We start from the raw sequence: 13,059 nt of genomic DNA on the forward strand, positions 1-13,059 counted from the left end.
CCCAGCCAGATGAGCGGGTTATAAATAAAATAATCATCGTCACCATCATCATCCCAAGTCTTTTCCTCCTGTAAGGTGCTCTGGAAAACAACGACGACGACGACACGTAAAGTAACTAAATAAATAAATACTTGTTTTCGGATGCCCTTTCTCTTGACACCGCCACCCCTCCCAATGCCCGCATGATACACGTTCCTTGCCTTAGTCAGGGACCAGGATCTTGCGCGGAGGACTACGACCCCCGAAATGCACCGGGCCTCCCCTCGGAGAAGTCTCGAGGGGCGGAAGTGTTGCCTGAGGAGAAGGTGGCTTTCGGTCGGGCCCGGGCGTCCTGTGGTCGTTTGCAAGGAGGGGCAACTGGCTTCGGGCAAAGAGCAAAAGTCCCTGAGAGGGGGTGTGGGGGGTGAGGGGCGTAAGTAGCAGGCAGCCATGTCGGAGGGAGGCGGCACCTGCGAGACCGACAGCGATGAGACGATAGTGGAGGGTTCCGTCCCTGAGAGCGACTGGGACGAAGTGGAGCTGCACGCTAGGAGGTGACACACGCGTTACAATTAGTTGTGCAAACACTTCACAGAGGCGTCACAAGTCACCCTCTGGGGCCGACTGTGTTTAAATACAGGCAAAGGGCGTATGGCTACTCAGAAGTAAGCCGCCCTGAGTTCAGTGGGACTTGCTCATCTGGTATAGGATTGCTGCCTGAAGGATATGCCAATTGCTTCTGTTACTCATTCAGATGCACGGTAAAATTAATTGTGTGTGTGGCCCTTCCGCCCATACAACCGTGCTAAATGGCTGCCTACTCTCTCCACATAACGCCCCAAACAGAAAACAAAATACAACCAACTACCCGTGGGATTGAAATGTGCCTTTTTTAGGCCCCATATTTGGAAACACGGTCTTCAGTCAAACGGTTCAGATAGGGTTCAGTTAGGGTTTACTCTAAAAACGGCAATTAAGGTTCACTGAAGGTGTGTGTTGCTATCCTTGCCTCCTCAAGTTCAGGAAATAGTGAGATCAATGGTGTTGGGGGCACAGGCAGCAGGTGCAATCCCTCTCCCAACACCACACACCAGTATTTCACAAATAACAGTATGTCTTGTGAACAGGGCTTCTGCATCAAGCTCCTGAATCTATATGAGGTGGCAAAATCTCAGATGTTTTTGGCAAGGCCTGAGCCACTAACTTCTCTCTCTTACCTTTACCACACTGCAGTGGAAATGTGCTCTAAATACCACAGCTCCTTAAAACATTCATATCAGTCTAGCTAAGTTCTTGGCAGGAGTAAACCCAGCCTAAACTCCATTTTAAATAAATAAGTAAATAATATAGAAATATTTGGTACTGAAGAGATAGGAACATAGTTTTCTTTCTCCCCCCCCCCATAAGATGTTATTAAAGCTTTTTTCGTGATACAATAAAACAAAAAAAAGGGGGGACTTCCGGTGTGAGCGCCATTCCGAGCAGTCGGGAGCTGTCTCGGTTCCGAGACAGCTCCGGTGCCTTCGGGGATTGGAGCTACCGCAACTGCGCTGCGGGCTCCGTTAAACCGCGGGAAGAGCGTCCCGCGGTCCTGGGTTTCTAGTGGGTGCCAGAAGTCCCAACCCTGCTCTTAGGCAACCCTTGTAAAAGGGAGGCTTGAGCGAGCGGGGCTCCGGGACGGCGCTGAAGAAGCCACCTCTAACCGAAGGCACGAAGCAGCGGGAACTGCCGGATTTTGAGCGCTCCGCTTTTCCTCAATTTGGATCCAAAACAAGGACTCTGTAAGTACAGAGCTTAATTTGAACCTAAAAGTCTGGAATTTGGCTTACGGAGAGAGATTTAAAATGAGGAAGTCCGTCTCTCTGACAGCGGCAAGATCAAAGTAACGTCAATGGAGCTGGAGCCGCTTAAGACTTGCTTTAAAGTTTAGCGCTGATTTTGTATACTTTAGAGAACCCTCTTGGTGGGGTAAGACTGAGAGTTTGATTGATTTCTTCCTGTGGATTATAAAGTAAAAGAGTGACACCGTTAACCCTCTGGCCAAGGAGCCTGGGTCGGTCAGGGAATGGCGGCTGCAGACCGGCTGGCGCAGCTGGAAAAATACTGAGACCCTATCACTTCCTGCCTACTTAATTCCCACGGTCTCCTTAGACTCAACAATGACACCAATCCAGGAAAGACTATTGCTTGAATTACAATCACTTCAGAAGAACGTTATAGAAATGTTTACCCAGATTGGAGCTACTTTGAAAAACTGTTCTATATATCCACTTGATAGAAAGGATGGAATGAAGGCTGACCCAGTGGAATTTTTAGAAGAGGAACATGCTCAAGTTGCTAAACAAGAAAGGCATCTCTGGTGTGAGAGGCGGGGAGCCCCTAGTGTGGACAGTACAATGAGCTTCTGGGGTGGCAGCCCAGAGGTTCAAGAACAACAACCCTGGAAAGTGCAACAAGAAGTTGAGAGTGGAGGAAAGAAACTTTGTGATGAACTTATTGAAACTACTTATCAAGGAGTCTGCTACATTCTGGAGAAGAAGAAGCTACATCTGAAGGGAACAACAGAAGGAAAAGAAGTAGAATTAAACATGAAGGAGATAATAGAAGAAGGAGAACCTGGTCTGGTGGAATGTTAGGGGGAGACTGGGGGGGGGAAGGCAAAGGGATGGGTGGTGTTGGACAGGAGGGGGGTGGGGTAAAGTAAGAATTAGTAGGGTTTGAAAGGCTGATCAAGGTACTCCAACACCAGAGGGAAAACGGATTATGAGACTGGAAGAAATATCTAGGTATTTGTTAAAATGTGATGTTTTTTATATATATTTGAAATTGGAATCAGAAGAAATATAGGCCACAGCATAACAAAGTTAAGTGAAGAGAGGATAAAAGAGGTAGAGATGTGTAATTTGATGTTCTAGTTGGAAAATAAGATTTTAGAGTTGAGATATGTTGTTAAGAATAAGATTTAAGGTTTAAGATATATTGATTATAATTGTAAGATTAAGATTAGGTGTGAAAAAGTAGATTTTACAATGTTACAAAGTTACTAAAGAAGATTAGAAATGAACGCAAAAGAAAGGATGTGAGGAAGTCCCAAGTTTAAGATTATAAAGAAGATTAGGATGAGGAATTGATTGTTTTGTTTGTGTCTATTTTGTGTAGTTTGTGAAGTGTGTGTGTATTTTGTGTATTTTATTTTGAAAATCCAATAAATTCTCATTAAAAAAAAAAACAAACAAAAGGAATGAATCTAGATAAAAACAAAGAAAAAAGGAAATACAGAGTCCTAGCTCTTAACCAGTGCTTTTTTTCAGGGGGTGCACAAGGGTACACAGTACCAGCACCTCTTTTTTGTTGTGTGGCATTTACTGTAATATCTTCATGGTGAGTACCAGCACCTATTTATTTAGGAAAAAAGCACTGCTTTTAACCCTTATCTCACACAAAAATAGTGGACCCTTCCAGCTCTCACCTGGGAGCTTTCCTGTCTTCTTCCATTCAGTCACCCTGGGAGGTTTTCCCTTCCCTGGCTCTTATCCAGGGTCCTTCCATCCATCCACAACCTTCAAGTGTGTGTAATCCTGAACCCCAATAACAGCCCAGAGCAGAGGACACCATAGTAAAGAGAGGGAGAGAAGAAAAAAGATAAAAAGAAGAGATGTATATAAGAAGAAGAAAAAGAAGACAAAAATATAAAGGACTTCTGATTCTCCGTCTGCCAGTTACATAGAAGAAATTATTTATCCTATGTTGTCTGCTTGCATTCCCAATCTCCTCAGGTAGAATGTAAAATGCATCCAGTCAGATATCCAAATGATAATTTCAAAAACAAGAGCTTTCTTCAAACAAGGATTCCTGGGATTCAGACTATTATAGCGTTATTTTAAGAATATCAGTGAATGGCAATTAATAACTAAATTACCGGTACCTTTTAGTTTATGCACAAGTAGTAAAGGGGTGGAATTTTTGTTTTGTTTTTAAGTGTAACTTATGTGAGAATGTTCCAGGTTATTTTCAGGAAGTACGTATTTGCATAGGATAGTGAGAACAGTTACATAAGTATGAATTTTACTAATCCTTAGGGTGTGGTTACTGAAGAATGTTGGATTATGTTAAGCAACTAATTGAGGAATGTAATTAAATATGTTATTCATTTTCATAGAATCATAGAATTGTAGGGTTGGAAAGGACCTGAGGGTTATCTAGTCCAACCCCCTGCAATGTAGGAACCCTGCCCACAGCCGTCCCTGGGTGGACTTGAACCACCAACTTTCTTGTTAACAGCCAGATGCACTGACCCATTGCACCAGTGGGGGTGATCATTTTTTTAAAAAGAAACAAGTTACTTCATGCAAATATGAAACAAACAAATAAATTTGCTGCTTTACATGAAAAGATACATTATATATTTCATTTCTGTATGCCTTATAAAACATGGAATTGTGTAGACTAGTGCCTGCTGTCCTGGTTTAGGTATTGTATCTATGCATGTCCTTTCATTAAATTACACTCTTGGAAATATCAGAGTTTGAAGACAGTGTTCAGGTGGACCTTTGTTGGTTCTTATGTAAAAATCTGAGTCATAATTCCATTTAGAAGTGGCATCGATCCATTATTTGAATATTGAGCTATATTTAGTTTATTAATGTCAAATCCAAATTCTGCTATTAGGATAAATATAGCATAGTTCTATGATAAATATAGCATACCTTGAATCATAGACTTGAACCATAAATTCATAGAGTTGCAAGGGACCCTTGGGATCATCATTCTAGTCCAACTCCCTGCAATGCAGGAACATTCAGATGTCCCTCATGGGGATCAAACCTTCAACCATAGCATTATCAGCAGCATGCTGTAATCAACAGAGCTACTATATGTGTTAAACTTCACATATTCATTGATCGGTTCATGATTAAAATATTTTAATTCGATTTTTCTTTTTTTACTTTGATCACCTAATCAGGACCAACCCAAGGCAACTTGCTGCCTGCGGCAAACACTAAAGATGGTGCCCTCTGCATTCTACATGCATAAACCAATTGATACGCAGTTCAATCTTACTTTATCATGGACAAACAAGGTGCATGTTTTACTGCACTACGGGACAGCAGGCTACCATAGGGAGTGCAGGGCAGTATGTGGGGCACATGCAGCTCTTTCCTCCAACACTTTGGTGCTGCTTGCTCACTGCTCCACCTGGTGTCTTTTCACTTCCCACTCAAATGTTGCAAAGCAGCAGCGGCACCATAGCCACCACCACCACCATGTATGATGTGAGCAGAGCAGTACATATGTGATGCCTGCTGGAATGCCTGCTCACCTGATATGGGGCAGGGGTGCCAACTTGAATAAAATATTTGGGGGGGGCAGGTAAGCCCCACCCTGCATAATTGATCACAGTATGTGGCACATGCATACCATTTGAATGCCGTCCATCAACATGTGGGGCAGCCACCCCTAATATTTTATGGGGGGGGCAAAGGGACATCGACCCCAAGGAGTTGGCTCCTATGATTATGGGTTTTTCCCATCAGTGCTGTCTCTGATATGTTGGGAAACATTCCACTTGCCCAGTCCAGCAAGCATCACTACTGGTGGGTTGCTGGCTCAGTAGGATAGGAATGGTGGAGGGGGGAGGACTCTGCGGAGTGTCTGTGGGGGCTACTCACACCCACAGCACCTCCTGCCTGGGTTGGTTGTTTCACTCAATCTAATGGTAGGGCTGGTTTTTTTTTTAATCTAATGCATAAAAAGTTAGCTCTCATCAATGTGTTGTAGGGGAAGAATAAGAACCTCCTCCCCTGCAGCTGAAAATAGCAGCAAAAGACGCAATGGAGAAATGGATCTAAATAAAGAGCAAGATTCAGGAGATACTACATGATATATATGGGATAAGATAAATTCATTTTAAATAAGAGAGATAACATTTCTTGTTCCAAGCTGGGCCAGGTTATTGTGTTCACCACTCAGGTGTGGCTTCTTTTAATAATAGAAATATTGAACAGGGAAGATTTATTACTATAGGTTCTGTATTAAATATCAGATGGTGTGTCATCTGTTCATGTAGTTAAAGGTGTAAGCAGATGTTTTCTGCCTTACATCTGCCAGAAATTGCATCAGAATGAATGGATGTACTTACAAGCAGGGTTTAATTAAAATCAGAAAACTATGACATTAATCCAATAATTACAACTTTCATCTAAAAATCACCTGATCATCTAATTTTGCAATTTTTCATGCAATATAACTCATCAACTGTGTTGGGCTGTTGAAATCCTATAGATTTTTCAGTTGCATAATTATGTTATTTAACCTTAATTACAGGTTGTTATGTTAAGTACAAAATGTACATTGTTCCAATCTGTCCTGGTTCCTTCAAACTCCTCACCTGGCTGCTACTTATTCCTTCAAACCTTGCTAAGCTTCACTGGACTTACAGTAGCTTAGTCTAAAGACGATGCTTTCTCATTTTTCTGTCTTGGTTTCCTTAACTGACAACTCTAATAAGTATTCTTCAAGTCATCAATATAATCTAATCTTCATAGATTCAAGGCAACCATGGCTTTAACAAATTGCCTGGTTGTAGACCTTATGCACCCAAGAATTCCATGTTGGCCAGTGAGCAAGCTGGTGGAGGATGAATGGAACTCATGAGAGAGCCCTTCTCTGTCAGTCCACTTCGTTTCTGTTCTAGCCATGAGAGAAGGAAAGTTCTTTCCTATGCAAATTCATCTGGAAATGTACAGTGCTAACCTATTAGTAGACTGATGACTTTTGTGGGTTTATTTACAAGGCTGAATTAACAACCATGCAATAACCATGCAGGGACATAACAAAGGAAGATCTGCCATTGAAACCAAGAATGTTTAGTTGAGATTCTTGCATTGCGGGGGGTTGTACTAGATGGCCCTTCCAGCTCTACAATTCTATGATTATATATTATCTTCTTCCCGCTGAATGTTCTGGCTGCTGCTGTCACTGTCTCCTCCTCCTTCCGTTGATAGATGCTGTCTATGACTTGTTGCCTGATGCAAGAGGAGGTTGCATTGCTTCCATCTCTGGTACCCCACTGTGGGGTGGTTCCTTTCCCTGCTCAATCACCTGCCCGCTCACTACCACCACCACATCTTCCTGAAAAAGAAAGTGCTTGCAGCTGAATGTCTGTGGTGGAAGCAAACAGTATAATGCTCCTACCTCAGTCAACTGGCTGTGGGCTGCTTCATTCTCCAACGGGTGGAGGAAGTAGTAGTTAAAGCATAAGCCAGGAAGGAGTAGCAGGATGACATTCTAGCATTTGCTTTGCTGGAATATTGTGGGCACACATACACAGAGAGAGAGCTCAAAATGCATCCACAGTGCTTTGTGTTTCTTTTTATATTTTGCCCTTACATGCTTGTTACAGAAGTGATAGAGAACAGTTCACTTCATATTTATAAAATGATTTTAATGGATATGAATAAGTAGCTCAGAACTTTGCAGGAGTGAGTCAAACCAGAATGCCTCATTTTTTTTTAAATCAGGACTGAATCTTGCAAATTAATTTCTAGATATCACCATAACAGGCTATTTAGGAATAGAGAAGCTACATTTTCAGAGGTAATGTGTTTAGGTGATGATGCTATCTCAGTGCTAGATGGTTTTTGATTGCTATCTAGTCAAGTGAATCCAACTTTGCCTTTGGTTTTGCCTTGAGCATTTGCCCTTTGTGGGGGTTTAAAAAAAAAAACCTGTATCTGTATTCCTCCTCTGTATTCCTAATCATATTCTCACGCACATTTTATTCAGAAGCAAATTCACCATGCTTACCTGTTTCTCAGATACTCAGAAAAATATATGGACAAATTCAGTGCTTTTTGTCTGGTGGTATGTACTGATATGCAGTACCAGCACCTCCACCCTCCTCAGAGCCTTGCACCTTTCCCCCAAAGCCCAGGAAGCTTCTGCCTGGCTTAGGGAGGGAGGCACGATGTTCTGGCAGTGTCTGAGAGCCTTCCCACCTCCTCCATAAAGCTTGCCCAGTTTTGGGAAGGAGGCAGGAGGGCTGCAGGATCCTGTCAGACTCCTCATACCTCCTTCTCAAAGCCTGGGAAGCTTCTGCCAGGCTTAGGAAGGGAGGTGCAATGTTCTGGCAGGGTCCAAGAGCCCTCACTTGCAGGCTGAGTACTGGCACCTTTTTTCTAGAAAAAAGCACTAGACAATCTACATCTTTCATTGAATAGCCCAAGCTTCAGGATTGTAGTCAGAGAGATGGCAAGGGAGGGCTCTTGGACCCTGCCAGAGCAATGTTTTGTTATCAGCAGTAAAACGATCATGATAGATTTGATGCTTTAGTTTTTTATTTGATTAAGAAAAAAGAATCGTTTTTCTAAAGCCATAATTTGTATGTGTCATTGCATCAGCCACCTGTCATGCAACACCAAGTGCAGAATTGGATAGAAAAAAGTTAGAACTGATTATCTTTTTACATTCCAATACTGTGCATGTTTGCTTGGAAGTAAGGCCTACTATACTCATTGGGACTTACTCCCAAGTAAATGTGATTACAACTGCAGCTTTAGTCTCCCTGATTTCAACTTTTAAAGTTTTAGATAACATATGTATGTTTTGTTTTAGAAAGAGTACCTTTTAAGCACTTTAGAAATCCTGATGATTTCATGTATTTGTGTGAAACAAATTGTTAACATACATTCATCATTATATCAGCTACAAATATGTGTGAAGGATCTGAGTAAAACAGAGATTACAATCAAGGCTAAATCACCCAAACATGCAAAGTAAATTAATCTTATCTGTTCTTTTCCTTTCTAGAACTGGGATAAACTGTCCTGTCATTGTTACAGGTATTTGCCAACTTGATCGTTCACCAGCTGCTATTGTACATGGATGATACAAGCTTTTTATCTGCATGTTTATATAATGGAGAGTAACTTGCTTAAGTATAGTTATTACATGGTTTGCAGAAAATATCAAACAGATATATACATGTATCTATACAGCATAGTAAGGAACTAAATGGCTTTTGGAGTTTCAGTCTCAGAAAGGAGTTTGCAATTGGCCTCCCACTGTTACTTTCTGTGCAGTTGTTTTACCTAATGCCTATTAGCGTGGTCACCTAGAACTTCACAAGGCATTGCAGTCCATTAAGAGGAAGGTTACCTAAATCCATTGTGAAATGATTTCTTCCTCCCTCCCACCCTGCCCTCATACTGCATCCCATAATTCTGGATTTGAACTAAATTGCCAGTTTTATATATATAGATATATATAGATATATATAGATCACCTGGAGGTACCTGTTCCTATAAGCCCTATTCAGGTTAAATAGGGCTTAAACTAGGGAAGGGTCACATACACAACCCACCCCCAATATATACATCCATTTCAGGCTCACCATTTAGCACAATGGTTTGAAGGAGGATTCTAAGTGCCTGTAAAGGGCAAACTGTAAATAGCAGCCACGGGAAAGCTTGAGCAGTCTTGGGGCCATGGAGAGTCCACAGTCCTGATGAAAATTACCTCTCTGAAGCTGCTATTTGTAGTTCAAGGGATGCTCCCACTGGTGCAAGTGAAAGCTTCCGGATACAAGTTCTGCTTGTTAAGTTACAGATTAATTTTAGGTGGCACACTAGGTATAAAGTCCATAGAAGCTTTATTGTGAGGGGAGGCTATGCTTTCCTCATAGGTGGTCAGAAGCTCTTCTTCCTTCAGTTCCAGGATGGCTAAATTTGGTATTAACTGTTTCCCTTCAAAGACCATACAATGTTTTAAAGGATATTCAAAGTGTTATTCATTGAAAATAAAGTTTAAAATTCACTTATTTGCTGTTGTTTTAGGTTTAGATTCTGAAGTGGCTGGATTTCTGGAAACATTAGACAGAAATGTACCGGTAGGTCTGTTAGTGTTCCCCTGCCCCCCCATTGTAACTATATAATCTCTGTTTTTCAATTAATTTATGCCTCATGGACCCCCCCCCCCCGGTGAAAACCTCTGAACATGTTTTCTCCATATATTTAAAATAAATAACTGTAATCTTAACAAAGATGTCATTTCAAACATTTAGTCTGAGTTTGAGCTTGCTGTTTTTATGCAAATCGACCAGCATGCCCATAGGAGGTGTATAATGATACTGTATTGTGATACATTCTTTCACAATATTGTATGGTGTAATACTTTGTAACAGGTCAGATTTGCCAACATAGTATGTTGAGTATTGAAAATGCACATTTGTAATTTTCCTGCAGTAGCTCCATTGGTCCTATTATGAGCACTGAACTAGATGTGATATTAATTGCATGAATGAAATTAACACACACATTTTTTCTTATGTAACTAGCAGTCTTGGAACCTTTGGGAAGGGAAGTTTAACTTTTTCTTCTCCTTGCCATGGTCCCGACCAAAATAGCTTCTTTGAAGCTGCCATTTGCATTTCAAGAGTAACTATTTTTGTTGGGACCATGGAAGAGAGTTTTTTTTTTTGAAACTTTGTGTGCTTGTGACACCCCCATCATTTACACAGACACCAATCAGTGCATGGCAATAGCCAAAAAACTTCGTGATTTCACTCTATCTAGGATACACACAAAAGATAACAGGGTAGCCACAAAGACAACATGCCACCCTCCCATGTGAAGACCTCCATAGCATAGTGAACAGGAAGGTGGCATCCCTAGTAACCATGTACTCCAAGTTTCTCCACAGAAAGGGTTTTGATTCCCTTGACATCCATGTTATTTTGATCATTCCCTGTCATCCTATCCAACCACAGTTCTCATGTCCACTTATTTGATTTCCTGTGTCTGCTAGCATTATCCCAGCAGATTTCACTCCATTCAGCCCCCTCTCTGCTGCTTGACTTGTCATAATATCAGCAGCACTCTGGAGAAAGCAATAAGATTATTGGAGCCCGCCATATTGCCTGTGGTGATGCTCTAGTAGTAGACCTCCAATTGTACTAAAGAAAAAGTTTTTCTTCAGCTTTTTTACAATGGGTTATATATGTTTTCTGGGTGGGTTCCCAGGCTAATAACAGGACCAGGCTTGAAATTTATTATTTGGTATTGTGTTATGGTACTTTATGCTGTGGAGCACTTTGATATTTTATGTAATTGGGCGTATAGAAATACTTTTATCAATCAATTTATTTTTTGCATTTATACTTTCCCATTAACTCACTCCTCTGGGGAGGTTATGAAAAATAGAAAATACAAGACAGAGAAAATTAAAATAAAACCAATTTTTAAGCAATACAAATCAACCCACAAAGCCATCTAAAGGCCAGAGAAAATACATAGCTTCATCAGTACAACGGCATCAGATGCCTTCACATCATAAGAAAAAATATAATAATGAATGAATGATACTGATAAAATACACATTTAAATGTAAAAGACTGATAACGAGTAAAGGTTGGCTGTAAGCTCCCTGGAAGCAGACTGAGGGATCATAAGAAACCATTAAAGTTTTTAGCTCAGTGTAGCAGGGTAAACCCTTTTTCTTTAAGTATCTTAAAACCATTATGTAAATATGCAGTCTAGAAAATTGTGCACTTTTGTCTCAGATTAAAAATAATATAATAGAACTGGGGAAGGTATGAAAACAGCTCTTTTAAAAAGTTATTTTAAAAAGAGCTATGAAGAGGAAGCAGCATTTTCTTTGAAGAAAGCTTTGCAAATGTGTGCTTTTGAGTGTTAAACTAGGATATGTTTTTATCATTAGCTTCCAGAGACTTTAAATGTTGAAGTGTATCCAGAAATAAGCCTTCTTTCTGGTATGGATGCAATAGAGGATTCAATTCCACAAGATACAGAGATGTCAGAGGTTTTTCAAATTGTTAGTAAGGAAGATATGACAGAAAACCATCCATTTCTTGAAACAGTGCAGTCAAGTATAAGTGTAGATGAAATAATGGCTGTGGAATTTGAAGATTTGATGGAACCACTTGATGATTCTGAGACCCCCAAAATGCTTGACATATTGGAAAATCAGGGCGGTGCTATGTCTATGCCTATGTCTGTAAATAAGGAGAGCAATGCCCTGCCTGTAGAGCTTCTCACAGCACTGAACTCCATGTCAGAATTTGCAGCAGCATCTGTCTGTCAGCCAGAAGGCAAGGGAAGTTGGTTCATCATCGCAGACAAACAGCTGACACCAGACCAAACAGATGGTGATTGCACACAAATAACAGATATAAATGTAAAATCTCAGCTTAATATAAAACACCTTGAAGAAACAGAAGCTTTAATGATGACCACATTGCCATATGCTTCAGAGGAACAAGTATGTATGCTTTAAAGTTGAAATGTTAGTTTACAATTTATATTGTAAAGCCCTCTTATTATAAGTTTACAGTTTGCTCAACCAGTCTTCCCTTTCTGTTTCTCCTTATGCAATCCACTGTACTCCTGACAACCCTCTCCATGGTGTGTGTGTGTGTGTATACATGTGCGTGCTCCTGAACAGTGAACAGCAGTGGGATATGGGGCTGCAGTGGGAAGGAAGAATAATCCCAAATCAGATGGAGGGATGTTACTTAAGTGAGAGCTTTGCTGACACAAGAGTCCTCTGGTTTTCAGGTGATTCCCTCTCTCACTGCAGCTTCATATGACATGGTCCACACTTGTACATGGGGCTGCAGGAAGGAGGCAAAAGAACAGCTGCCTTCCACTATTATTTTTAATTATTATTTATTAAATTTATATATTGCCTTTCATCTGAAGATCTTTTCTTAGCATCCATCTCTCTATTGAGAGACAACAGAGTGTGCCTCTGGGGGTGAGGTCAAACTGCTGGAGAATCACAGCACCTGCTGTGGCTGCAGAGACTGGTAACCAGAACATTTAGCACCAGCTTGGCTGCTGGAGTTTCTGGAGGGAGGTGTACAAGACACTGTTCAGCCATTTTACTTTACTCCAGATTTGTGTAGGGTTTACTCCTTAGCCTTTTCTTTCCCTAAGATGCCCACAAGGCAGCGGGTATCTTGAGGATCACAGGGCAGTTTATAGTATATAAATACAGAATGAAAGCACAAAATATATAACATAACAAAAAGAAGCAAACAAAATACATAGCATATCAAAAACA

The 13,059-nt window shown here is 40.9% G+C and overlaps 1 protein-coding gene across 1 annotated transcript in view; it reads left to right on the forward strand.

Annotated features, from left to right (window-relative positions):
• Positions 1 to 411: 411 nt before the first annotated feature.
• Positions 412 to 13,059, forward strand: part of ANKRD31 (ankyrin repeat domain 31) — a 47,986-nt gene continuing 35,338 nt past the window's right edge. The window contains exons 1-4 of the mRNA XM_033164752.1: positions 412 to 533; positions 8,788 to 8,819; positions 9,813 to 9,865; positions 11,695 to 12,255. Of these exons, the coding sequence (XP_033020643.1) occupies positions 430 to 533; positions 8,788 to 8,819; positions 9,813 to 9,865; positions 11,695 to 12,255 (750 nt within the window). The 5' untranslated portion in view covers positions 412 to 429. The remainder of the gene's footprint in view (positions 534 to 8,787; positions 8,820 to 9,812; positions 9,866 to 11,694; positions 12,256 to 13,059) is intronic.

The sequence above is a fragment of the Lacerta agilis genome, chromosome 11, assembly GCF_009819535.1.
Source record: "Lacerta agilis isolate rLacAgi1 chromosome 11, rLacAgi1.pri, whole genome shotgun sequence".
Classification (NCBI taxonomy): Eukaryota; Metazoa; Chordata; class Lepidosauria; order Squamata; family Lacertidae; genus Lacerta; species Lacerta agilis.